General features: G+C 42.6%; 1 protein-coding gene across 1 annotated transcript; it reads left to right on the forward strand.

The window, feature by feature from the left end:
* Positions 1-1,338: 1,338 nt before the first annotated feature.
* On the forward strand, positions 1,339-11,231 carry LOC134573297 (ficolin-1-B-like). Its single transcript, XM_063432955.1, has 9 exons — positions 1,339-1,561; positions 3,784-3,897; positions 4,042-4,095; positions 4,771-4,806; positions 5,409-5,444; positions 5,778-5,905; positions 6,522-6,651; positions 7,441-7,575; positions 10,839-11,231. Exons 1-9 carry the CDS (start codon positions 1,480-1,482, stop codon positions 11,093-11,095), a joined length of 972 nt encoding a protein of 323 aa, XP_063289025.1. The 5' UTR covers positions 1,339-1,479; the 3' UTR covers positions 11,096-11,231.
* Positions 11,232-11,645: the final 414 nt, after the last annotated feature.

Genomic DNA, 11,645 nt, shown 5'->3' on the forward strand with positions numbered 1-11,645 from the left:
AGAGATTCTCAGCCTGCGCTCTGACAACATTGAAAGTCAGAGCCGTGAAGGAGCGGGTATGGCAAAGAGCTACTGGTTAGCTACTGATTAGCATAACATCAATATCCGTTATAAAACCAGGAAAAGGTGGGCATGGATGGTGAACTGATTTTGTGGTGCAATGGGCCACTTGACTGGTTTTGCCCCCCCAGGCCTAAGGTTGCCAGCCCTCCCCTGGTGATGTGTGTGTCTGCGGGTGATGTGTGTGTGTCTGGGGGTGATGTGTGTGTCTGGGTGCTGTGTGTGTCTGGGGGTGCTGTGTGTGTCTGGGTGCTGTGTGTTTTTGGGTGCTGTGTGTGTCTGGGGGTGCTGTGTGTGTCTGGATGCTGTGTGTGTCTGGGGTGCTGTGTGTGTTTGGGTGCTGTGTGTGTCTGGGGGTGCTGTGTGTGTCTGGGTGCTGTGTGTGTCTGAGGGTGCTGTGTGTGTCTGGGGGTGATGTGTGTGTCTGGGTGCTGTGTGTGTCTGGGTGCTGTGTGTGTCTGGGGGTGCTATGTGTGTGAGTGTGAATGTATTTTTTATTTAAATTTAAATATATATTTTTTATTAATAAAAAAAAGTTATACCCCCCCCCTTCTTACCTTAGCCTTGGAGGGGGGGAGCCTTTCTGCCTGGAGGGGGGGGAGCCGTTCTGTCATCCTTCCCTGGTGGTCCAGTGGTCCAGTTCACTCTTGCGAGATCTGAGCGTTGCCGCGGTAACCGCGGCAACGCTCGGAATCCCGCGAGAGGACCCGGCGGAGCTGCTGGCTAGAGCTCCGACGGTCCTCTCTCCTCCCTCCCTCCCCAGCAAGCGGCCGCCTCTAATTGCCTCTGGGCCGGTGAGGGAGATCTTTGATCTCCCTACCGGCCCATGGAGGCACACAGCAGGGCCGGTGCTCGGGTAGCGCTGGCCCTGCAGGGGCTGGCAGGGGAGATCCTGTGATCTCCCCTGCCAGCTTCGGCCCCACGGCCATCGCGGCCCACTGGGCATTTGCCCGGTATACCCGATGGCCAGTCCGGGCCTGCTGAACAGATACTCCCAAAAAGGTTTTTTAAATATATAACACCCCGTTTTAAGGTGATACTGAACATTTCTTAAAACTGTCTTCTCCATGTAATAATGCAAATCTAATCTTACAAGATATATTCAGAAGCAAATTAATTCCAAGTAATGGAAGCATTCAGAAAATATTGGTTAATTTATTATTTAAATTCCTGCTCTACAATGCCAGATCAGATGAATAAAAAGAAGGTGTGACTGTCAGTGGTTAGAAGAGGTTTGTCTGCAATCAACCCACCCCCTATGTTGAAATTCTCGTTGCTAAACACCAGAAATTCCGTTCCTGGCATACAGTCGTTGCTGCCTATTTAAGGATGAGGGGCTTGTTGTACTTTAGACGATACTCTCCATCTGTTCCAGAGATACCATAAAACTCTTCGACTCCAGCAGCTACAGGGAGTAAGATGAGGAATTGCGCATATTCCTCATTGAGCATTCTCGTATCGCTGGCCGCCATTCTGTGTTATGCTGAAGACACCTGTCCAGGTGAGCTATGAATGATCCCTCACTCTAATCATTGATTATCCTTCATAAAAAGTCAGTCGTTTGTCATGGGCCTTGTCCAGTAATGTATATCGACGTACATCTGTACTATTTATGTTTTATTACTGGGAAGACCCAGTTGGTTGTCAGATCTCTCTTTGAATGGACGGATGGATGGACAGATGGATATTGTAAAAATCAGTAAAAGAAGTAATAGTTTTTATAGAATGAACATGTAAAATAAGAGATGAAAATTTGACATTCTATTACCACTTTTATTGGACTAACAGAATTTTGGAAAGACAAGCTTTATCAAGTCTGAAGCTAAGAAAGTAAGAAATGCTTTAGAATTGACAAACAGAGGATCTATCCAAACTGTGCTGGAATTCTGATAGTCAAATAATTTGTTGCAAGATACCAATTTTAACTGTCATTTACATCTGCATCACTGGACTCATACGACTAATATTTCAAATCCAAATATTGAACAAAATAAATGTATATATAAATGGAATATACAGCCCTTCCATACAGCAAAACAACCTTCATAATGTAACGTAATGTCACTGTCACTGAACTTTATATTATAGTGTTTCTAATCATGTAATCAATCAACGCCTAATTGGTTTAACTCGGGAACCATTTGGGAAGATGTTGTTGAATCTTGTTTGTATTTATCTCCAATTCAGTAAATATGTTTATTTTCATTTTTAATTTACTATTTGGGACTATAATTTTTATCCCATTCTTAATAAAATAACTCTTAGTTAACAAGTTTGCAGACAAAACCTTATGACATGAGAAATGAAGTTTTTAATACCCTGTAATAATTATTCCTATTATCAGTAATATTATCATTTTTATAGTGTCGGAAATGTCCACAGAGTTCTACGATTATTCTATGAGACGTAGACGAGTAGATCTACGACGTAAAGAAAGCCTTGCTCAAACGAGATGAAAATCTGAATGTGGTTAATAAGAAAAATAATGCTCCCTACAGTTGTTTTCTATGAGGTTTATTCACTTAACACAAAATTGTGCTGAATTAAAAACCAGATCGCAAATATAAAGGAAAACCAGCTGATTTGGCAATATTCTCCAACTGCACTATAGTCCCAGCTTGGCTACTGTAACCTAAAATGTGTCATTTGGTGTTTAATTCTTTACAATATGTTTTTAAGTAATCAAAAAAAAATAGATCGATGTTAGATAGAGAGAGAGACAGACAGACAGACAGACAGACAGACAGACAGATAGATAGATAGATAGATAGATAGATAGATAGATAGATAGATAGATAAATAGTTACATAGTTAGATAGCTGAAAAGAGACTTGTGTCCATCAAGTTCAGCCTTCCTCACGTTTGTTTTTTGCTGTTGATCCAAAAGAAGGCAAAAAAAAACCAGTTTGAAGCACTTCCAATTTTGCAACAAACTAGGAAAAAAAATCCTTCTTGACCCCAGAATGGCAGTCAGATTTATCCTTGGATCAAGCAGTTATTACCCTACATTGAAAGATTATATCCTTGAATATTCTGTTTTTGCAAGTATGCATCTAGTTGCTGTTTGAACATCTGTATGGACTCTGATAAAACCACTTCTTCAGGCAGAGAATTCCACATCCTGATTGTTCTTACAGTAAAAAAAAACCTTTCATTTGCCTTAGACGAAATCTTCTTTCTTCCAGTCTAAACGCATGACCTTGTGTCCTATGTAAAGTCCGGTTTTTGAATAGATTTCCACACAATGGTTTGTATTAGCCCCAAATATATTTGTATAATGTTATCATATCCCCTCTCAGGTGACATTTTTCTAAACTAAAGCGGTTTAAATTTGTTAACCTTTCTTCATAGCTGATATGTTCCATTCCTTTTATTAATTTTGTAGCCCGCTCCTGCACTTTTTCTAGTGCCATAATATCCTTCTTTAGAACAGGTGCCCAAATTTGCACAGCATATTCAAAATGTGGTCTTACCAGTGATTTATAAAGAGACAAAATTATATTCTCATCCTGAGAATGAATGCCCTTTTTCATGCATGACAGTACCTTACTGGCCTTAGCCACTGCTGATTGACATTGCACATTGTTGCATAGTTTGTTGTCTATAACAATTCCCAAGTCCTAGACTTAGATAGATAGATAGATAGATAGATAGATAGATAGATAGATAGATAGATAGATTGATATAGATATATAGATATATATTTAATTACTTTCTGGGCAGATGTGAAGCTTATTGGCGTTGGAGAGTCGGACAAGCTGGCCATTTTGCGAGGATGTCCGGGAATTCCTGGAACACAAGGAATACAGGGAGTGCAAGGACCAGCAGGACCTAAAGGTAATATCAGCTGTATCGACCCAGAGGTTAATTAACATTATGATGTCACTGCTTTTTTTTTACTTACAATCTATCCAGTACCAGAATGCAATTTATTTTCAGACAAAATTTACCTTCCTAACCTCTACGGTGTCTAATCTTTAGGAGAAAAAGGCTTGTCTGGAACTCCCGGGAAGATAGGACCAACAGGGGTTAAAGGTAAACTAACTCTAAATAGCGATATGTGGGGAGAATACTAAATTAGAATACAGAATATGGGATCACATTTCATTATCATTGTAATGTACTTTCTACATAATTAAATATTAATAAATCACTAAATTAATAAAAAACAATTCACTGTCATGTCATCCTGCAAAGTTGTATATATAATATATATTTGTGGTCGTGGCACTAAGGCCGTATCATAGCCGATAGTAAGTAGATATGTGTAAAATTAACAAAATAGTAAGTGAAAGCCGGTTGTGGTGTGTGACGAAATCGACGTATTAGCAGGCCTGTAGAATAAAGAGGACCCATCAAGAAAGAATAAGATAGAAATTATGGAGAAAGAAAAAGAGAGAGAATATGAGAATAAGGGGAGTGGAGGGAGGGGCAATCAGAATCACCGATCAGGTAGCGGTATGGAGCGGTGAGAGGAGTTCGTTAAGGTAAACAAGCCCCTGCCAAAACTTCAGGCTGCGCCTTTACAAATATATATATGAAGCCAGCCGTGGGTGTGCCAGTCACAGAATGAGCAAGATACGTGGACCATACATTGTCATCACATGGCCCCAATCCGTGGTTAGGGAATCTCCACATCCCACATTGAAAGGGGTGGAAAGGACTTACTGAGGGGCTCAATAATTATATAGATTGTATTCTCTTCCACAGGTGATAAAGGGGACACAGGCGCACAAGGACAAAAAGGTAATAAATTCAGGATAAACTCAGACTTGTGGGTAGAAATAGCAGATGAAAATCAAAAAGAATCAAGCAATTAACAAACAATACGGCTGGTAGAGATATGTATGTGTGAAAAATGTGTTCCTGTTCATTGTGTTTTAATTCCTTCACTTTCGAATTTGGGATCGTCCGAAACTCAGAGATCAGCATTTTAGTACAAAACAGTAAAAATTAAGAAAAGGTGAATTTTTTTATGTCTAGTGGATAGCTCCCTAATTTGGGGTCCTATCCTTACGTGTGGTTGCCATAATTAAGGGTACCAAATTGGTAACTTATCTACTAACCGAGCAGATTGAAGAAAGAGGGCTCTTCCTATGACTAAAGAGGAACTGAAACAGTTATTGGTGAATCTAGAGGGATCCATTAAATATGCCAGTTTTATAGCAAAACATTTGGAAAGCTATTACAGAGCTGTGTCTAGTGATACAATATATAATGTCTCTATTTAAACATAATAAATAAATCCTTGATTTACAGAGTAACTTTCCAGAATGAATATATTACATGTTTTACAATATTTTATAAAATGCTTTATTTTTTATGTTTCTAAATATTTCTTTGTTCAGGTGACAAGGGAGATCACGGGGTACCTGCCCCTGGAAGTAAGTATCACACCTTGTAAATGCATTGAAATCCATTTTATTATACAGTAAAACTGACTAGGAAATGGCCTCTTTAGGTTTATAGTAATTATTTGTTCCATTATTTATAATCAGAGATAGTTTATATTTTATACATATATGATTCAACACATGTAAGATTCAGTTGCCGCCTATTAAAAAGTGATTTCTGATGATTAAAAGTCTGGCATTTTGTGTGTTTTATTAAGCAGCGATATTTAACCTCCCTTTTTGATTGGCTGCATTAAACTGAATCAGGAAGTCAAGCAGGCTAATCATCCAATCAGAATCATTTAACCAATCTCTCTCCTCCAGCTGCCCAGAACTGTAAGGAGGTCTTGGACTATGGAGCTTCTCTGAGCGGTTGGTACACAGTATACACAAGCAATGGGCTTCCTCTCACTGTGTACTGTGACATGGAGACTGACGGAGGAGGATGGCTAGTAAGTATGGCCACTAAGGTTTACTTTCCTAGCAGACTACAGCTAAGGCAGACATTAGATTTGTTGGTAAAACAGGCAATAAAGGAGTGTTTCCAGGGCTGTTCTTAAATAGAAAAAATAGGCTCCACCAACAAGATTATTTTAACTTGCATTTCCACTTATGTCCACAAGGGGTCTCTGCACTATTGTTCTATGTAACATTGCCACCGTAACTCTGGATTCATGATTTTTTATATATATAAGAAACAGGGCTGAACTCACCAGAGCTTATCCTTTAAGAGGAAACATGATAAGGAACATACAAGATTAGGGATGTTTTCATAAACGGTTGCATATACATGGGACAGCCCTCCAGCAGAGCAGGGAGACATTAATTCAGAGATAATATATAAGAATATGGAAGGAGCAGGTTAGATTGGCTAACTGGCTATATTTGCTGGTAAAATAGTTCTGTGTATTAGATCACTATAAATAACCTGCTCCCTGTGACCAATGATAAACTTAATTCCCCGATCACTGACCATCTATTAGAACAAGGTCACTCAAATAGAGAGCAGAATATTTACCATTGCTTGGAACATATTGGGTTAACTGCTAACCATTCACATGTTATTAGGTATTCCAGAGAAGGATGGATGGGTCGGTGGATTTTTTCCGAGATTGGAATTCCTACAAGCGAGGGTTTGGCCACCAAGCCAGCGAGTTCTGGCTGGGGAACGATCATATTCACCAACTTACATCTACAGGTAATATTCATGTTTCCTACTGCAATACCCCACTGTGGTTCTTAACCTGCTTTTTACATACAAGAAATATAGCAGAACATTTATCAGAAACCTGAGATGAATAGTTAGCATACTGGCGTAGTAGTTAGACTAACGAATTAAATAGTAAGTATTATTTCTCTCAATGGGCAAACTCCATTAGCTTATAATCTGCTGGCCAGTTAAACCTTCTCGTACTGCAGTGCAGCAAGGAAGGAAAGAAGCCCATGAGACAGAGGTACGAGGTGCCGGAGCCCCAATTTCAGGGTTAAACCACTGTAAAACAGTTTAATCCTGAAGGTAAGAAGGATCCTAGCAATTCATGCAATCAAAGAGAATGTTCCTTTAATTATGATTTCATGGGTTCATTTTTGTTTTGCATTTAACATTACCCTATGTATAAACGTTGCTGGCAGGGAATGGGATATTCCTTATAATTTAATGAGAGAGTTGTGACAATTTAAAATAGCAGCTGATTTGTAGAATTGTTTGAAGGTAATAATTTTGGCCTAAATATTCCAAATCAGCCTTTGATACCCAACGTCACTGCTAAGAAAATATCCATAAATCTAATTTCAGATTCTGTGTCACTTACCTTCCTCCTCCTGGCAGACACCCAAACAGATACATAAACACAAACCTCGACCGTGTCCGTCAGTATGTGATTGTACATCGTGCTTTATTTCATGTTTATCTTCTATGGATTCTTTATAAACCATGTTGTTTTGCCCAGCGCTGCACGTAATAAATAATAATTCACTTTTCTGATAGGAACATACGACCTCCGCTTCGATCTCATGGATTTTGAAAACAACAGAACTTACGCCACGTACAGCAACTTCAAAATCGCAGGGGAGAATCTGAATTACACTCTGAGTTTGGGGTCATTCATTGGAGGGACTGCAGGTATGACAGACACAGGCTGACTGTGTATTGTGACAAAAGGCAGAACTAGAAACCACCAGGCCCTGGTGCAAATGTCCGGTGGGCCGCGATGTCTATGGGCCGAGGCTGGCAGCGGAGGTCACAGGATCTCCCCAGCCGGTCCATGAAGGGTCAGCACTATCCAAGAGCCAGCCCTGCTGTTTTCCATGACAGGCCGGTGGGGAGATCAGAGATGACCAGCCCACATGCAGTGTGATGAGGCCACAGACTGGGGAGGGAGACAACCAGGAGAGGAACCCGGAGGCAGTGGTGTATCCTGGTTTTGTGCTGCCCTAGGCTAGACAAAACTCAGGCGCCACCCCCCCCCCCCCCCGCACCACCCCTACCCAACCGTTCCCCCTGCCCCGCCTTCTAAATACACACACACACATTCACTGACAGATACGCATACACTAGCTAACAGAAACACAAACTCGCTAACAGAAACACACACACACACTAACAGACACACACACACACTAACAAACACACTCACACTCACTAACAGACACACACTCACTCTCTAACAGACACACACACACACACACTAACAGACACACACACACTAACAAACACACTCACACTCACTAACAGACACACACTCACTCACTAACAGACACACACACACTCACTGACAGGCAAACACACTCACACACACTAACAGACACACACACACTCACTCACTAACAGACAAAAACACACTCACTAACAGATACACACTCACTCACAAACAGACACACACTTACTCACTAACAGACACACACTCACTCACTAACAGACACACACACACACACTCACTAACACAAACACACACTCAATAACAGACACACACACACTCTCTGTCTCCCTGGGGTCCAGTGGGGCTGCTGGGCTGCTGGTTGGTCGGGCGGCACTGGTGAGGGAGCACTTTCCCCTGAGCGCTCTGCTCAGCGCCCTCGCGCGCCGCAGGGTGATGCCGAATATGATGTCATATTCCGGCTCCCAGCATCACTCTGCGGCGTGCGAGGGCGCTCAGGGGAAAGTGCTCCCTCGCCAGCGCTGCCCGCCCAGCAGCCCGCCCGGATTTTTAGTTAGCCACAAGGCTAGCAAGACATTTGCCCTGGGCATTTGGGGGCGGCTTTTTTTGCCGCCCCCTGGAAAATGCCGCCCAAGTCAAATGCCTTGTTTGCCTCGCGGCTAAAACGTCCCTGCCCGAAGGAGCTCTGTCTTGCAGCTCTGCCGGGTTCCTCTGGTGAGATCTGGAGTGTTGACACTCAGAGCACCCTCACTCACACACACTCACTGCACCCTCACACACACAGCTTCCTCACATGCACATAGCACCCTCACTCAAACACAGCACCCTCACAGGCACTGCACCCATCACTTATACACAGCACACACACACACTCCACACCTTACCCACACATCACACATCACCCTTACCCACACAGCACCCTCACACACACACTGCACCCCTCTTGCACACACACACTACACACCTCACACGCACACACTGCACAATACTCTTTCCTGGCACTTCTGTCTCCTGGTATCCCATCTATGGAGACACCAGAGACACACCAGAGACAAATTTCATGCAAACACAGTGGAAGCATGTTCTTAAGTTTGCTTGCGCTTTGCAGAACAAATACAGGACCTTTTTCTTATGCTAAAGCTCTTCAGCAGAGCTCTGCGCATGGTCTGCCCTGGAAGAGCATTAAACCAACATGCTCACTTTGTGATGGGGCGTGCTTGTCATTGGTGATGACAAAACACAACCTATCTGGCCCGTCCCCTCTTCAGTGGGCCGCTGTAATTAAAAAATGCCTGCGACAAATTTTCTTACCAGTCCGGCCTTGCTGTCCCCCATCCCCTCCATGCGTCTCATTCCCCCCACAGCCCTTCCATGTGTCTTTAACACCCCCCAACCCATCCATGTGTATCATTCTCGCCCAGTCCCTCCATGTATCTCATTCTCATTTCTCTTGGAAGTGATGTGGCATCAGCTGTTATCAGCTGACCCAGTACATCCGTCAGATATAGAAATCTAACGGACGTACTGCACATGCGCGCGACTGCTATGGCCCTGAGCAGTGAACAAACAGATGAAAAAAGTGTCTCGTAATAACATGCCATCATACAGTGACTGAGCATCAGACAGGGCAATACTATGTAGCTGTCTGTCTGTCTGGGGGTGTCATGGGTAACACTGCTCCCTAGCAGCTGTCTGTCTGTCTGGGGGGTGTCATGAGTATAGCCCAGTGTTATAGCTTGTATAGCTGTCTCACCAAAATGCTAGTCAAGACTTAGTGAAGGGTGAATAAGAATTGCTTTTATTTTCATACTATTACTCAACAGGAGGTCCCCAGGGATAACAAAAGAACAGTGACATACCTGTCACCTAGATATCTGTACCTAGATGGATCATTTAATTAGCGACCAGACACCTTGGCACCATTTAACCAAAACAGTAAAAATGCTGTGTCCTGTGTCTACATCCTTTGCCCAAACAAATGGTGCCCCTGGAAAGATTTCTTCTGAGTGCCCACTCTATCCAAAAAGCTCTCGGATCGGAGATGGCTTGCCTGACTTAGGTGGAAGTTAAGATTTCAGAGGCCCGCTGCTCTCCCCCTGATTCATTGCAGAGTTCCAGGCCGCTGGGTGGGAACTCCCGGTCACCAAAAACCACAGCACTTGGGGGTACATGGCACTCCCTGAAGTCTAGGGTGTTGCTGGATGCCTCACTATTTCCTCTATCACCCCTCCATAAAGTGCCCTGCTAGCTGGTTCTGGGACGGAGAGCACTCATGCTAAAGTTTTAGTATATCGCGGCTGGACCTCAATACAAACAAGAGTTCCATGACATTTGGAGTTTGCTCCCGGTCAAGTGCGTCATGTCTCTGTAGTTAATTTCATGAAACAGCAAGAAGTGCCTCTAGTGGCTGCCTGATAGACAGCCACTAGAAACAGTTTTAGCCCTCTCTGAAAACTGTAGTGTTTTCACTTATGGGACACTGCGCCCAGATCACTTCAATGAGTGTGGGTGACTCACTTAGATCATTTTGGGAACTGCAGAAATACCTAACAGACTGTTTAGATATATGGAGAAAGGGGGCAGGGGGGAGGGTCACAGAACGCAGGCAGCCTGCTTGTTATATAGGATATCTGTGTATGTTAAACGTTTGAGCACATATCCCTGGAAAGTTTATGTATTTAAGGGATTGCGATAGTTGTTTACACAACGTCTTCTCCTCCATTTACAGGTGACTCCTTCTATGTTCATAGAAACACACCGTTTTCTACCAAAGATAGAGATAACGACCGTCATACCACGGGTAATTGTGCAAATAGTTACAAAGGTGCCTGGTGGTATACTGCATGTCATTCATCAAACCTTAACGCACTGTACCTGCAGGGAAATCACACTAGCAATGCCAATGGGATAAACTGGAAGTCAGGTCGTGGTCACAAATACTCATATAAGATATCAGAGATGAAGATCCGACCTCAGTCTAACTAACTGCTAACTGGTAGTCACTGTATACATGGAGGAAACAATGTATTAGAGCGTCACATTCTGCCCCATATCAAATGTTGACTGTCATCAGGCAGAAGGTCTGTGAATTTAATTAACGGTCAGCCATGTAAAAGTTTGGTAATACGGTACAAATGGCATAACTTCTGCCCATATCACCTGTTTCTCTCTATACTCTGTATGTATCACTATATATTTTACTGGCATACCGTGGGCAAATAAAGATACACACATTGTTTATTATATTATGTGTCAATCTATTAATGTGTGTGTCTCGCTGTGGTTATACAAGTGGTACGTGTGTGTGTGTGTGTGTGTCTGTGGTTATATAAGTGGTACAGAAACAGAATTGGATTATCTCTGCAGCAGTTAATACAAAATAAGAAGTTTGTAACGTTATTACCCAATATTCCATCCACGAGCACTTCCTGCACAGTTCCCTGTTACGTGGAGAGAATGGATTGCAAATAGTCCTGGGCTCATTGAGTAACAGTTTGAGTAACAATGCTTCAGTAACATTTAGTAACACAGTCCT

Source organism: Pelobates fuscus, chromosome 9 (assembly GCF_036172605.1).
Source record: "Pelobates fuscus isolate aPelFus1 chromosome 9, aPelFus1.pri, whole genome shotgun sequence".
NCBI classification, from domain to species: Eukaryota; Metazoa; Chordata; class Amphibia; order Anura; family Pelobatidae; genus Pelobates; species Pelobates fuscus.